Below are 15,885 nucleotides of genomic sequence, written 5' to 3'. Positions count from 1 at the left end.
TGTTTTACCTTTCTTTAATCCCTTGCTTGTTTTGTGTTGTCTAATATAACTGTCTGTCTTAACTGACTTACTTTTGTGACAAGTGAATTTCCCTGATGAGGGATAAATAAAGTTTATCTTATCTTAAGAATCAGTGAATTTAGCTGGCGGGGACACAGGAGCTGCTGGTCTACTGCTGCCTCATGTGGTCACTTGAACAAAGGATTTCAAACACTGAAGTGACAAAATAAGACATTTGAACTTAGTGATAGAGGCAGCAGTGGATGAACAACTCCTGTGTGCTGTGATGTTGAAATCACTGAATTTTACAAACTTCAGTATCCTGTTGTAGAGTCTTTTGTAAAGTGGATAAAATCAGTTTTTCCTTGTGTCTCTGCTGGCAACCGTGCGTTAATATCTCATACGACACTTGAATCTTAACTGACGAAGTTGAAAAGTGTTATTTTGTGAATGCTTGGAATCCTTTGTTTAGAATCATTACAATGACACAGACTGACCACACGAGGCCAGCAGCTGAAATCGTGTAGATTTTATTCCTTTATTTTATTCAGTGGTGAAAATCCGTTTTTCTCCATGTGTTTTTTTGATATTTATATTTTTATAATCCTTGTTTTTATTTATAAACTTTGTTTTCATGGTTTCATTAAAGCTGTGTCTTCTTGTTTTCCAGACGCTCTTCGTCATCATCTTCATCATCTTCTTCCTCTGAGTCAACAGATGACTCGTCAGATTCTCTCAGCAGCTGCAGAGAAACGTCTCCCTGCAGCGCCCCCTGCAGCACCAGAGAAGAAGTGCACAGACCCAGTACAGAGGTGGTCTGTGGTTCTGAAGTGGATCCAGTTTCGGCTTCAATTGACTCTTCTGAACAGAATCCATGTGTCCGATCCACAGAAAGCCATGCCCCCGGTGCTCTGAGCTGCACTGATGTCACACTTGTAGCCTGTAGCTCCCCTTGCAGTTCCACCTCTGCCCTGGACGCAGACCTGAAGAACCAACCAACAATTTCAAAGACCAGAACCAGCAGCAGCTCCACACAGATGAGGATCATCAGGCAGCAGAGTGTGGGCGCTGAGGGCATGTCCTCCTTGGTCCATCTGAACCAGAACCAGATCCAGAACCAGAGCTACTACCCGTTCCCCAGCAGGAAAACACAGAGGATCTCAGAGACGGCGAGGAAACTGGGCATGTACTCGTCCTTTTGACTGTAAAAATAAAATTATTCACTTCCTCTTCTCATAGGAAACATTCTTGTTTTATTCAGTCTTTGTTCATCTGACCATGTGACTGACGTCCAGTGACAACATGAAGACCAGCATCTGGATTAGTTTCATAGATGAAGGAGTGAAGAGAGTCTGACTCTGTGAACTTTATCTTTAACATGAATTAATGAAACAACACATCAACAACTTACTTGTATCTATGTATGTCACATAATTCAATAAATGTGAAATGTATACATATACACTCTTTTATAACTTTATATGTAGTTTTATTTTATTTCTTTTAATTATTTTATATATATCTTATATTATTCAGTGTAACATTTGTTATAAACTTTGGTTTCACATTTTATTTTAGATTAAAGTCACAATTCTGACTTTAATCTGACTTTAATCTCAGAATTCTGGCCATTTTTCCCCCCTAATCTTTTTTTTTCACATCTCATATTTTTTTTCTTCTTTTTTTCTATTTCATTTTATTTTTGCCGAAAAAAAGATCGTCTATTGTTTTGGATGGTGAGTTTTGGGTGCCAATGGGCGTGGCTTACGTTGAGCGGCTCGTGAAACGTGCTCAGAGTGACGCCTCTTCCTGCTCAGTGACGTCAGCAGAAACTGTCGCAAACCCACAACAACAACATCAGCGTAGACGCGGACGGTTCGCCGAGGTTTCACGCGTGTCCAAACCCACGTAGCTGTTCGTGGCCGTGTGCCGTGACACTGAGGTGAGTCACTGAAACATGACGCAGCGGAAAAATTGTCGCTTTAGAGTGGGAACTCGGAGAAAGAGGCTCCACTGTGAAGCTAGCGGCTAACTTTGAGTGTTGCTAACTGTTGTTAATGTCATCTATGACCGTGACGTCACACGGCGAATGATGCGTTCACATTTTTAAATGACTCTACTTTGATTTGACACGAAACACATTTAATTTCATAAAGGATGTTTAATTTTGTTGTCACAAACACGATGTTTAATTTTGTTGAGTCACAAACACACGGAGAGTGAAAGTGATCACGTTATCAGAGAATTAATGTAAAAACACAGTGGTGGTCGGGGACATTATTAGCGTGTCTTTAATTTAGTGATAAACTTTGTTTTCACACTTTAATTTAATTTTATTTTATGATTATGTGACTTTTTGTCCCTGAATCTGAAACAGTTTTGTTCCTCTGTTCATAAGAAAACCATCCAAACCTTCGTCTCGTCTTCTCTGCACAGAGATCAGATTAGATGAGACTAATGATCCCACACAAGTGTAAAATAAGATGATCAAAGTAGAAAGACGAGAATAATAAACCATTAGAAATGTCTATTTACATTCTGTGTGTGTGTGTTAAAGGATGTGTGAGGCATTCAAGGTCCTGTTGGTGAAATCAACAAGGACTCACACATCCGTCCTTAAAACAACAACATTTTCTGCCTACACGGTAGTTTGTCTCTCTTCGGTCCACCACCTTCTACTTCTACTGTTCCTGTGTTCCTGTGGCTCCGCCTCTTGCAGAGACGATGGCAGATCAGAACACGGAGGCGAAGCTGAAGAACCTTCTGAAGGAGGAGAAGATCCAGCTGTGGAACCCTCCGTACACAGAGGACGACGAGCAGCAGGGGGCACCGCACATGCAGGTGACGAGGAAACAGCATTTAGTTTAATCACAAGAGAAGCCTGAACATTCAGATTAAATGAAATGTTTGTTTTTTTTGTTTCCACTGTCAGGAGCTGGCAGAACGTTACGCTCCTCTGCTTTGTCTGCCTGTGTCAGAGGTAGGTGGTGCTCTGGAGTCCATCAGAGCCCAAGCGGTGAGGCGAGGGAAAGGAAATAAGACGTACAGAGAGACACAAGTGGCCACGCTGGAGCTGCTGCTACCCAAAGAGAGCAGGAAGGTAGGCGAGGGGGAGATGCTCATGTCCTGACAAGACTTTTATTTTGAAATATTTGGTGGTGTTGTGTTGTCCCTGCTTCCTGTTTACACCTGAGTGGTCATGTGACAATAATAATGAAAAACATTTCTCCATCCACATGGCTGCTGATGCTACAAAAACGTTACTGTTCGTCACGTTTGTTTCAGGATCCAAAGTCAAAGAATTACTTGGAGACAAGGCTGGACGTGTCCACTCAGGTGGTGGTGGACAGGTACACACACACACACACACACACACACACACACACACACGCGCACACACACACACGCGCACATACACACACTCACACACACACATGCTCACACTCACTCTCTCTCACACACACACTCCCTTTCTCTCTCTGTCGTAGGATTGGACAAGACTTTGACCTCAGATTCTTCAAACTGATCCTGAATGGGAAAACTCTGTGTCCAGGTGAGGTCACTAACACTCGATTGATCAGTCCATTGATCCATGACAGACTCTCATGTGTGCGCATGTGTGTGTGGGCAGAGCGGCGCCTGGACGAGCAGGGAGTGAAGAACCACAGTAAAGTTATGGTGCTGAAGGTGAGCGATGCTGAACTGAAGCAACAGATGAGAGAAGAAGAGGAGAAGAAGAAGGAGCAGAGTGAGAGTCTGCAGAGGACACACAAGGGTTTCCAGATCCTGTCAGAGAGAGGTGTGTTCACTGACAACAGAGAGGTGTATTCACTAGGGATGGGCATAATTAATCGACGATCGATTAATCGATTAAGAAGAAAACATATTTCAGCCCTGGAGATCAACAGTGTGTCCTCCTCTATGTTCTTTAACTACGGTCTATTTTGGAAAAAAAGAGGGTCAGTTGTGTTAATGAGCACCGGCTTCTGGCTTCAGGCTCTGCTGCTTTAGAGCACAGCGGTACTTATTTTCATTAACCATTATCTTGTAATAAACATCTCGTCGAGGAAAAGACGCTGTGTTTTTTGTATTTTAATTTTTAAATGAAAATATTATATTATTATATTATATATATTCTAGTGATTCAGTTACACTGAAAACAACTGCTTTCCAAGTCATTAGTCACTCGTTTGTCTGTGTAAAACAAAGTCACCGCAGTCTCATGCAGCCGTGCAGTGATGACTCTGCCCCCGTTGAGTAGGTACTTTTTTTGTAGTTGAAAGGAGAGGTGGGGTGAGCTGGGACCATAGGTGGAAAAGGACCAAAAGATGTGCAGCACCTGCCCTGACTGGTTGGGGTGAAAGGAAAAATGGTGGACAGAGGAGAAGTGGGACACAGACAGAAGACAAAGACCAGCAGCAGAAATATAACAAGTGTATCAAATTATAAGTTTAGATGCTGCTACATGTTTCCCTGAGTGCTAACTATCAGCTTTATCAAAAACGGTTTTGTCTTTAAGTACAGTTCACTGACAAACTACATGTTCAGATGAAGATGATGAAGATGATATGTGTGTTTGTTTCAGACGGCAGTGAAGACACACCATTCCTGGAGATCGCAGACCAGAGAGGAAACCCACTGAAGATCCCACCAACTGAGAGGAAGGTAGAAAGACACAGAGAGACACTCGTAGAGAGAGAGACATTCATTCAGCACATTATCTTTAAAAGTGACATGTATGTGTGTGTGTATACATATATATATATATATATATATATATATATATATATATATATATCTAATGTGTGTATGTGTGTACGTGTGTAGGCCCTGATCTTGGCCATGGGTCTCCATGAGAAAGGTCGCTCTCTGATGAAGAAGAAACAGTACGACAACGCTCTGTGTCACCTGTTGAAGGCTGACCAACAGTTCAGGTACACACGCTGTCAGTGACATCATCAGTCGCATCATACAGGAGCACTGACTCTGTTTATATGCATGTGTTTGTCCCCAGTGTGTGTGACTCGTCCCTGCTCAGGTGTGTAGATAACTTTGCAGTCCTGCAGCTGGACATCGTGTGGTGTTACCGAGCTCTGGAGGCGCTCACATGTCTGGATGACGGCAGAACTCGCTTGCAGAGGGCGGAAGACTGTTTCCTGCAGTGTTACGGAGAACAGAGAGAGAGACTGCTCATGATCCAGGTCAGCACAGACACACACACACACATCCTGAAAGTCAGTGAGCAGAAAAGATGATGATGTTGTGCGTTGTGTGTGTCCGTGTGTTTGTGTTGTCAGGGTAACACAGGCAGAGAGGAGGTGTTGTTTCTGCGTCTCTATCTCCTCCAGTGTCTCCTCTCCTACATTGAAGGAAACGACGCTCAGGCTCAACATCAGCTGACCAAGGTGACAGTCACCACGGCGACAGGTTGTGACCATGTGACCTGTGAACATGATGAATAGTGCAGAGTCATGCTTGTGTTCCGCAGGTGGAGTCTCTGTTCGCTCGTCTGTGTCTGGACTCTGGCAAAATGGCTGAGCTCATGGCGCTGGGTTTCACAGAGAGTGAAGCTCGACTCGGGCTCAGAGCGTGTGGAGGCGACCTGCAGGAGGCCGCCGTCCACATCACAAATCGTAGACAGGTAAGTCCAGGTGCAGGACAACAGCTGGAATGTCAGCGGGACAAACTGTGGACAAATGTGTCTCTGTTTTCAGGAGCGTGAGGAGCTGAAGCGGCGAGAGCGGCAAAAGAGGAGGAAGAGGACTGTGGACATCACTGCCCTCACTGAGCTGGGATTCTCCCGCAGAGATGCCGCAGCTGCCCTGCACCGTGCCAACGGAGACATTAACCGTGCCTGTGAGGTCAGTGTGTTGTCATCACGCCGCACCACAGTTAGTGACAGCATCGGTCATGTGACATGTGCTTGTGTGTCTCCCTCAGATCCTGCAGGACGCGAGTCAGGCGGCTCAGGCGACCAATAACAACGGAGAGGCGTCGACCGCCAGTCCAGAGAAGGTCAACCAGGTACGTCTGTAAAACTCACATTGTACTTCCTGTTCACAGCTGAATGGTCATGTGACATGTTTTCAGCTGTTTAACCCTGAAGGATGCCGGGATGAAGTTGGAGGTGTGTCTCACACCACACTTCCTGTCTCTCTCTGCAGCTTCAGTATCTTGGTTTTGACAGAGACGCATCTGAGGCAGCTCTCCGTCTGACGGGAGGGGACGTCCAATCAGCCGCTCAGCTGCTGCTGGACAACAACGGCTTCCTGTCCCCGCCCTCAACCTCGTCCTCTGCCTCCCCCAACTCGGAGGAGCCGTCCACCTCCTCGTCCTCCACCTCCTCCCCCTCCAAAGGTAAAAGACAGACACAGAGATTTCAAAGTAAGAGCATGGCTACAGTTAGCTTCACTGTGTGTGTGTGTGTGTGTGTGTGTGTGCGCGCGCAGAGGACGAGGAGCTGGTCAGCGAAGTGTTGGAGGATCTCTCTCATCATGAGGAGGATTATCTGGACCTGACTCTGGAGGAGGAGAGTGACCTCATCAACACCATGAAGACGTACCTGAACAGAGTGTCCACACACACACACACTGTCTGACACACACACAAAGTCAAAGTTTCAACGTTTGCTTTTTTGTGTGAAAAGACTCAGATTTTCAGTTTTTTTAAACTGAGGCTGTCCATTCTGATTTAGCTGTGTTTTCATGTGATGATGATGATGAGCAGCAGCCTCATGATTGACGATGAAGGTTAATTATGTTTGGTTAGGTTTTTTTTGTTTCTGATTTTTATGTTGAATTAATTTTTTTTTCATTAAAAACTAATGAAAACCAGAATTCTTGTGTGAATTTTCAATAAAAAAATTCATTTGTCTGGTCATGGAGGGGGTGGCGCTTATGTTGCAGTTAGCCACCAGGGGGCGATAGAGATCTGTGGGCGCCATCATGGTCTACGTGTGACTGAGATACCCCCTTGTGGCACGATGTTATATGTGTTTAAAAGTATGTGAAGATTAGTGATCTCAAGTGAAGTACAGTGAGTTTCTGTAGACAAGATGGCTACCTTCATAAAGCATGACCCTTGTGTAAAGTAAATAAATATAAAGTTCTTAGTTGGGGAAAAAAATGTTTAAAAGTTAATTTACAACTTATTAAAAAGAAATCTGCTAATATTATACACTTAGAATGTTGGGTAAAACCTTCAAAATATTATGTATGTTATGATTTGGCTCTATACAAATGAATACATTTAATTGAATATTAATATTACCCACTGTACATTTAAACTTTAAAACTGTGTGTGTGTCTTTAAATGTGTACCCGCCCCTCTCTCTCTCTCTCAGTTGCAGCTCAGTCTCTCTGTCATTCTAAGATGGCGGCCTCTCAGCAGCACTCTCCTCTTTACCTGGGATTTGACTTCAGCACTCAGCAGGTATAACTCACCTGTGATCACGATGATGGGGATTTGGTGACGTGGTTTACGCACGTGTACATGAGCGCGCGCAAGAAGTACATCGTTCATTTAAAGGAGCGTTTGAATGAATGTTTTTGTTTTCATTTAAAAAGTGACACATTCATCACACGCGCCTGCTCATTATATTCATGTGTTTTCCTGGAGTTCCTTTCTCTAATTATTGATCAGTGGTCCCGTCCATAAAATGTTGACAAAAAAAAAAACTTATTTAGAAAAAATACGTTTTCAGCAGCATCAACAACTCCTGTGTGCTGCGTTGTTACAATCACTGATTTTCTCTATGGACTTTTACAAACTTCTGTTTCCTGTTGGAAAAGTCTGTCTAACAGGGAGATAAAGACGTGATGTAGAGATCAGAGACTGGCGTTTTTGTTGCTGTGTTTTTGTTTTTGTTGAGTTTTATTTTTGAAAACAAGGAAGTGAAGTGATGTTGTGAAGTTGTTGGCTCAGTGAGCTTCTCTGGTGTCACCTGATGCTTTGTTTTCACTGTTATTGACGGCTGAAGCTGAAGGTGGTTGCTATCGATGGAAACCTGGACGTGGTTCATCAGAGCAATGTTCACTTTGACTCCGAGCTGCCAGAGTTCAGGTAAGACGAAGTCACTGCAGTCACACTCTCTAATATTGATGATCATAGTCTCTGTCGTCATGGCAACAGTGGTATTTTATATATATATATGTATATATATATATATACATATATATATTATTTAGAACAGGGGTGTCAAACTCAAATACAGAGTGGGCCAAAATTTTAAACTGAACAAAGCCGCGGGCCAAGGTTGAACGAATTAACCTTTTAATAGGGACCCAAACAAGTTTTGCATTGAATATTGAACAAGCAAGGCTTATATAACTTTATAGTGACATGCAAAATCGAGTTTCAAATAATAACAATAATAATAAAAAAATATCAATGGCATATCAAAAAAAATTTAAATAAAAATTGAATGCACCTTAAATACAGGATAAGCGGTAGATAATGGATGGATAAAAATTTAATGCCTCTTTTCTATTTGCAGCCTTCTGAGGTAAATATCAAAATAAACTTTTTCCACAGGCTAATAATACATTTGAAAATAAAATAACAATAATGAATGAATCAAACATTCAAGCCTTGAAGTAGCAAGAGAAAGTGCATGAATAAAACGTTAATTATTGCTCAGTTTGCTACACTGATTCGCTTTAACACTGAATATGGAACAAGCAACGCTTATATAACTTAATAGTGCAAAATCAACTTTCAAAAAACAAACGAAAATACATCAATGGCATATTAAATAAAATTTAAATAAAAAATGTAATGCCTCTTTTCTATTTGCAGCCTTCTGAGGTAAATATCAACATTAACTTTTTCCACAAGCTAATAAATTTGAAAATAAAATAATGAATACAAAACAACAGCAGAGCATTATGGGATTTTTAGTATTAGCGGTGAATGCGGTGTTACAGCGGCGGTGCCGCTGTATAATACCGGCGGGCCAGCTCTAATGTTAATTTGATATTGCCTCAAGGGCCAAATGAAATTGATTTGGCCCGCGGGCCAGAGTTTGACACCCATGATTTAGAAAGTTAATTGTGTATCTATTTTATGGTGACATGTCCAGGACTCAGGGAGGCGTCCATCTCCATGACGACAGACTGACTGTCACTTCTCCTGTGCTGATGTGGGTCAAGGTCAGAGACACACACACACACACACACACACACACACACACACACACACACACACACACACACACACACACACACACACACACACACACACACACACTCTGTACACCTTGCAGTTAAAGTTTATCTCAGTGAGTTGGCTCATCAGCTGACCTTTGATCCCTGACAGTGAACACAGTCTCTCACCTGATTGGTTTGTTTCTCCTCAGGCTCTGGACCTGCTGTTGGATAATATGAAGAGGGCAGGGTTTGACTTTGCACGGGTCAGAGCGTTGTCGGGAAGCGGTCAGGTGAGACAGAGGTCACATGTCCAAACATGGGCTTGTGTGGTGTGTTCAGGGACAAACATCGCACTCGCAGTTTCTCTGTGTCCACATTGTTGTTGTCAGTAGATTCTGGTGGGCGGAGCTTACGGTAAACACATCTGATCTTGTGTGTGTCTCAGCAACATGGCAGTGTGTTCTGGAAACGAGGAGCTTGTGAGACTCTGAACCGGCTCGACCCGAACCTGGACCTGCACCTGTTGCTGCAGGTGAGTATGTGTGTGTTTTCTGCAGTACCAGTACAGTACAGACCAAAACCTGGTCCTAATGAGGCAGAACTTAATTTCTGTGTGTGTGTAGGACAGTTTCTCAATGTCTCACTCTCCAGTATGGATGGACTCCAGCAGCACTCAGCAGTGTCAGGATCTGCAGGCAGAAGTAGGGGGCGCGCACAGGCTGGCAGACATCACAGGATCCAGAGCCTATGAGGTCAGAGTGTGTGTGTGTGTGTGTTGTATGTGTATGTGTGTGTGTGTGTGTGTGTGTGTGTTAAAAAAACCTCATGTTTTGACTCCGCTCACAGCGTTTCACAGGAAACCAGATCGCCAAACTGTGTCAGACGAAACCAGAGGAGTTCCAGAACACTGAGGTCAGTGACCCCTCTGTGACCCCCTTGTGAAACAAAGATCACATAGATCAGGTCTGTCCAAATCTGATTTTTGTCATGTGTTATTCATTGCTGTAAAATCAAAACACATAGAACAGGTCTGTCCAAATCTGATTTTTGTCATGTGTTATTCATTGCTGTAAAATCAAAAGTACAAAGAAAAAAAAAAGTGTGTGTGTGTGTGTGTGTGTGTGTGTGTGTGTGTGTGTGTGTGTGTGTGTGTGTGTGTGTGTGTGTGTGTGTGTGTGTGTGTGTGTGTGTGTGTGTGTGTGTGTGTGTGTGTGTGTGTGTGTGTGTGTGTGTGTGTGTGTGTGTGTGTGTGTGTGTGTGTGTGTGTGTGTGTGATCAGAGGATTTCATTAGTCAGCAGTTTTGCTGCCTCTCTCTTCCTCGGTGATTTCGCTGACATCGACTACAGTGATGGTACGACTACTGAACTCAGACTCACTGACTCTGTTATTGACACACTGATTGATTGATTGATTGATTGATTGATCAGGCTCAGGGATGAACCTGCTTGACATCAGGACCAGGACCTGGTCTCAGCTCTGTCTGGACGCGGTGGCTCCTCACCTGGAGGGCCTGCTGGGGACGCCGCTGCCCTCCACATCAGTTCTGGTAAGACTGTGTGTGTGTGCGTGCATGTATGCGTGTGTGTGTGACTGACCTTTGACCTGTGAGCTCAGCCGCCCTCTCTGTGTCACAGGGTCGAGTCTCCTCCTACTTTGAGCGTCGCTTTGGTTTCTCTGAGGACTGCAGCGTGGTGACCTTCACCGGAGACAACCCAGGTCAGAGGTCACCGTCAACACAAAACAAAACAGATTATTATCATAATAATACAATACAATTTAATCTCACATGACACTTCAGTCTGATGAGGTGGGGGGAGGGGGGCGCAACAAACATGTCACATGATGCAGAAGAGCAAGTGCAAGAAGAAGAAGTCTAGAAGATGGCTAAATCCTACCCCACCTACATTGGAGCAATTTTAGACATTTTCATAATGGAAAAGATAAATTTCTATCACATTTTGAATAATTTCAAATATTTTGAAAATGGATTGAATTTATAGCCCCAATGCAAGTAGACTTTAACTTCTATTTGATTCAGCGAGTGGAATTGATTTGTGTGTAAATTTGTGTTCAGTCTGTACATGTGGAAGGTTATACACAGAGATAGACCTGCTTCCTTTGGACTAAGTAGCTCACAGAGTATAGCTTTTGAATTCTCCTTTCTGTGTATTTATATTTGGAAAAAATGGAAAGGAGTATTTTATTTTCAAAAAAAAAAGATTGTAACTGTCACGATATTGCCTTTTCCAAATAAAAATATAAATAAATAAAAAATAGTTTTTACTCCCATCTGCTGCCACATGTAGTTCTGTCAGATGACCTCATGGTGATGCTGTCATACTGCGTGTGTTTTTGTGGTTCTCAGCGTCTCTGGCAGGAATGAGGCTGCAGCAGGGAGATGTCACTGTGAGTTAATTCATTCAAAACTGAACCTTTTTGTGGTTGTGGACTAAAACAAGACATTTGAGAACATCGTGTGTGTGTGTGTGTGTGTGTGTGTGTGTGTGTGTGTGTGTGTGTGTGTGTGTGTGTGTGTGTGTGTGTGTGTGTGTGTGTGTGTGTGTGTGTGTGTGTGTGTGTGTGTGTGTGTGTGTGTACACAGGTCAGTTTGGGGACCAGTGACACAGTGTTCCTTTGGCCTCAGCAGCTTCGTCCTGCTCTGGAAGGTCACGTCTTCTGTAACCCTGTCCTCTGTGACAACTACATGGCTCTGTTGTGGTACACACACACACAGATGGATGCACAGAGACACTCACACACACACAAATACACACAGTTCCTCACAGATGAGGTTCTGCCTCAGTAGGACCAGGACTTGGTTGCCATGAGGACTGCTGGTCCTGAAGATGCTGAGAGCAGGGTCCTGGGGACCATTTCATCATGTGATCAGGTTATTGATCAATGACGTGATTTTGTTACAGAGTCACTGTTTGAATCAGACACTCACACACACAGAGACAGATGACAGGTTGAACTTCAGTGTGTCACAGATGAATGGTTTACTCTGAAGACAACTGCGCCCCCTGTGGGATTACTGATTCACTAAGTGATTAATTACATGTGATTTAATATTCACTTCCTGTTAGACCTTTCAAAATAAAAGCACCTTTATGTTTGTTTCCCAGCTTCAAGAACGGATCTTTGACGAGGGAACGTGTCAGGAACGAGAGTGCTGGAGGATCATGGGAAATCTTCTCTGCTGCTCTGAGGGACACCCCCCTCGGAAACAACGGGAACATTGGTGATGTTTCCTTCATTCATTCTTTCAGCCCTCTCTTCCTCATTCCCTCCCTTCTTCTCTCCTTTTCTGTCTGTGTGTCAGTGGTTTGTCTCTGTGTCTCCAGGCTTTTATTTTGACACAGTAGAGATCACTCCTCCTGCTGTGGGAATTCATCGGTTTGACTCAGACGACAAGGAGGTTGGTAGAGACACACACACACACTCGGAGAGAGCGAGAGAATGTTAATACTGAGTATAGTTCTAACTGACTCACCTGTCCTGGTCCTGGTCAGGTGTGTAGTTTCAGTCCTCAGGTGGAGGTCCGGGCTCTGGTGGAGGGTCAGTTCATGTCCAGAAGAGTCCACGCTGAGAGACTGGGATACTGCACCAGTGAGTTTGAATCATCTTTATTAACAATTGTCTTCATTAACGATCAACTTTATGGTTACTGGTGTTATTCACACATGGTTCATGACATCACTGATGCCATCACTCTGTTGTTTAGTTATAATTTATGGAATTTTAATGTTAAAGAGAGAAAAATAAAAACTTGTCTGTGTTTTTTTTTTCCACTGACAGGAAACAGAGTTTTAGCAACAGGGGGAGCTTCTTCAAACACACAACTTCTCCAGGTGAGTCACGGGTGTTTGTCATATGACTCTCAGGTGTTTGTCATGTGACTCTCAGGTGTTTGTCATGTGACTCTCAGGTGTTTGACATGTGACTCTCAGGTGTTTGTCATGTGACTCTCAGGTGTTTGTCATGTGACTCTCAGGTGTTTGTCATGTGACTCTCAGGTGTTTGACATGTGACTCTCAGGTTTTGTCTGACGTGTTCAACGCTCCAGTTTTCACCATCGATGTGTCAAACTCTGCCTGTCTGGGTTCAGCCTACAGAGCAGTGCATGGTAACACACACACACACACACACACACACACACACACACACACACACACACACACACACACACACACACACACACACACACACACACACACACACACACACACACACACACACACACACACACACACACACACGTAACGCATGCGCTGAAGGGTGCGTCGCATATCGCAGATCCTGGTATACTTGCACGTCAGGGTGCTGTAGTATCTGACTTCACCATCGGGTGGCAGTAGAAGTCTGGATGCAGGGGATAGGACACATTCCTACCAAAGAAGAAGAGAATGATGCTTCATCTCCCTCAGACACGTGTGGTTCGAGAGGCTCATCAGCTGACAGGTCCGTCATGCAGAGGAGTCGAGATGCCAGCCGGTTCAAAGGTCACCAGGTCAAGGGTCGAATGACTATCTTTGGTGACTTCTTCTATTGTTAAAATGTTTTATCTGCTTGGCGTTATTTGCGCAGCCTGGGCTTTGCACGTTGATGACACAAATCACATCACATGCACGATGGAAGTATAGCAGGGCCTTTAACCCTCAAAACCCTTTTAAAGATGAGAGGACCAGACAAAAGGTCCTCCCTTCATGTGGTTGATATGACTTTTGGTCCTCACAAAGCCACAAACACAGAAACCTGAGCCTGTCATTGGCTGATGTGTTTTTTTTCAGGTGTAGTTGCAGAGTCAGGTGTTTCCTTCTTCGATGTGGTGAAGAACGCACCTGAACCTCAACTGGTCGCAACACCACACCATACTGCTCAGGAGGTATATATATATATATATACACACTGACGCGCACACATACACACACATACACCACAGATGCACACACACACACACACACACACACACACACACACACACACACACACACACACACACACACACACACACACACACAGATGCAGTGTGTGAGTGGCTAAAAAAATCATACTAAAAATGATAAATAATCAAGTGAGGACCGGTCAGGTTTGTCATGTGTGATGATGCCATGTTTGTTCCAGGTTTACGCCCCGATGTTGAAGCGATTCTCTGGATTGGAGGAGAAGATCGTGCAGCAGAGAATCATGTGAGCTGCAGCAGCCAATCAGAAGAGAGACAACATTTACATAAAGTTTGAATTGAAGAATAATCATAGGTGTAAAAACTGAATAAGACTGGAATGAAAAAGAATAATTAACAGGAAAAGTAACAAACACAGATCAGATTTTTCAACTTTAAATCCAGGATCAGGACTTAAGGTATAATTTCACAAATGAAAATCAGGTTTTCTCTCTAGCTGTGATGTCCTTGCATGGACACTCTTGTGGACAGCTCTGATGTCCCTGCATGGACACACACTTGTCCTAGTGTGGACAGGTCTCTGAGGACATTGTGATCAGTTCATTGACTGTGTCCGTGTATCTGTTTCTAGGACAGATGTTTAACTTCCAGTTTCTCATTCACTCATTCATTAAACTCAATGTGTGTGTATATGTGCATGCTTTAAAGTCACCTGTTGTCCTTCATCATTTGACCTGTGATGAAGACGTTTGACCTCTGATGTAGGCATTTGACCTCTGATAAACATCTTTGATCTGTGGGTAAATATAAGAACACATAATCTACGCAAGCTATCTAAGCAAATGTAGTTAAGCTAGAGCTTCTGAATCAGGACCAAGATAATTCTAGTGTTAGCATCACTGAACTGGTCTAACAAACTATGTGAGCTAAGGTAGCTGCAGAGCTGGTGATCAGGGCCGTGATGAACTAACATTAGCGACACGTTATAGCTTCACTAAGTTTAGCTTCACACGCCAAGTTTAGCAACATATGTTAAGTTTAGCTCTTGTTAAAAGCACAGGTTCACAGAAAAATGTTTTTAATGATGAACATGGTGGTCAAAGGTTACCGTGGCTTAACAAAACACATTTTAAATCAGTGTAAAGAGACACACACTTAAAGTCTCTCACAGACAGATGAACAGCAGGTAGCGGTGGAACGTTTTTATGTCTCATCGCCTCACACAGAGGAAGGGTTTTTTTTTCTTCTTCTGTGGTTAAACTATTGCAACTATAAGTCGGCTTTTATTTTCTCTGTCAGTTCATTTTAAAATCTCTTCTCTCCTCCTTTTCTCCTCCTTCCCTCCTTCTCTCCTTGACATTACACAGAGTGATGTTATCAGATAATAGACCTCAGGTTCAGTGTGTGTGTGTGTGTGTGTGTGTGTGTACTTGGTGACTAATGCCTCAGCCACAGGAGATCGATTGATGGGGTTTACAACGTGTGTGTGTGTGTAATGCGGCAGAGCAGAGTGGGTTCACATGAGGAGACAGTCACTGCAGAGGCCTCGTGTGTGTGTCTGCATGTGTGTGTTCGGTCTATAGCATTAACGCTGCTAGTGGTGGGCGGCGATCAGGGCTGTCCTCAGATGACACACCCAGGGGAGCTGCTGCTCTGTGTGTGTGTGTGTGTGTGTGTGTGTGGGGGGGGGGGACCACTCTTGTCCTCAAATAGCATCTGTGTCCCCACAAACCTGCTGGATAAATGAGGCCTGGTCCTCCAACTGTGTCAGGAACCACTCCACATTAGGAGTGTGTGTGTTTACCAACCTGCTGTGCAGTGATGCCATGTGAACG

The 15,885-nt window shown here is 43.7% G+C and overlaps 2 protein-coding genes across 3 annotated transcripts; both read left to right on the top strand.

The window, feature by feature from the left end:
- The first annotated feature begins 1,820 nt into the window (after window positions 1-1,820).
- Window positions 1,821-6,819, top strand: nub1 (negative regulator of ubiquitin-like proteins 1). Of its 2 annotated transcripts, none has more exons than XM_083901286.1 (15): window positions 1,821-1,942; window positions 2,650-2,841; window positions 2,933-3,100; window positions 3,286-3,350; window positions 3,489-3,553; window positions 3,632-3,799; window positions 4,586-4,665; window positions 4,828-4,934; window positions 5,015-5,201; window positions 5,298-5,405; window positions 5,489-5,641; window positions 5,715-5,861; window positions 5,941-6,024; window positions 6,165-6,357; window positions 6,450-6,819. In XM_083901286.1, exons 2-15 carry the CDS (start codon window positions 2,725-2,727, stop codon window positions 6,596-6,598), a joined length of 1,791 nt encoding a protein of 596 aa, XP_083757412.1. In that variant the 5' UTR covers window positions 1,821-1,942; window positions 2,650-2,724; the 3' UTR covers window positions 6,599-6,819. The 2 variants fall into 2 exon arrangements, with proteins under 2 accessions (XP_083757412.1, XP_083757413.1); XM_083901287.1 differs by having other exon boundaries at window positions 1,825-1,942; window positions 2,720-2,841.
- A 551-nt stretch (window positions 6,820-7,370) lies between these two features.
- Window positions 7,371-14,700, top strand: xylb (xylulokinase homolog (H. influenzae)). Its single transcript, XM_083901422.1, has 19 exons — window positions 7,371-7,431; window positions 7,979-8,061; window positions 9,080-9,149; window positions 9,356-9,436; window positions 9,592-9,678; window positions 9,770-9,898; window positions 9,993-10,058; window positions 10,426-10,498; window positions 10,575-10,693; window positions 10,782-10,863; window positions 11,513-11,553; window positions 11,750-11,865; window positions 12,273-12,388; window positions 12,492-12,565; window positions 12,660-12,756; window positions 12,946-12,998; window positions 13,186-13,273; window positions 13,938-14,032; window positions 14,272-14,700. The coding sequence occupies exons 1-19, from the start codon at window positions 7,372-7,374 to the stop codon at window positions 14,338-14,340; spliced, it is 1,599 nt and encodes a 532-aa protein (XP_083757548.1). The 5' UTR covers window position 7,371; the 3' UTR covers window positions 14,341-14,700.
- Window positions 14,701-15,885: the final 1,185 nt, after the last annotated feature.

The sequence above is a fragment of the Microchirus variegatus genome, assembly GCF_963457635.1.
Source record: "Microchirus variegatus genome assembly, chromosome: 15".
Taxonomy (NCBI): Eukaryota; Metazoa; Chordata; class Actinopteri; order Pleuronectiformes; family Soleidae; genus Microchirus; species Microchirus variegatus.
Note: the sequence above shows the minus strand (reverse complement) of the source record. Positions and strands in the feature narration are given on the sequence as shown.

Coding starts and splice junctions, on each gene's coding strand:
- nub1 (XM_083901286.1), top strand. CDS start 2,725: ATGGCAGATCAGAACACGGAGGCGAAGCTGAAGAACCTTCTGAAGGAG. Junction 5,862..5,940: donor ACATTAACCGTGCCTGTGAG/GTCAGTGTGTTG, acceptor TGTCTCCCTCAG/ATCCTGCAGGACGCGAGTCA. Junction 6,025..6,164: donor GTCCAGAGAAGGTCAACCAG/GTACGTCTGTAA, acceptor CTCTCTCTGCAG/CTTCAGTATCTTGGTTTTGA.
- xylb (XM_083901422.1), top strand. CDS start 7,372: ATGGCGGCCTCTCAGCAGCACTCTCCTCTTTACCTGGGATTTGACTTC. Junction 9,437..9,591: donor CGTTGTCGGGAAGCGGTCAG/GTGAGACAGAGG, acceptor TGTGTGTCTCAG/CAACATGGCAGTGTGTTCTG. Junction 12,566..12,659: donor TTGACTCAGACGACAAGGAG/GTTGGTAGAGAC, acceptor GGTCCTGGTCAG/GTGTGTAGTTTCAGTCCTCA.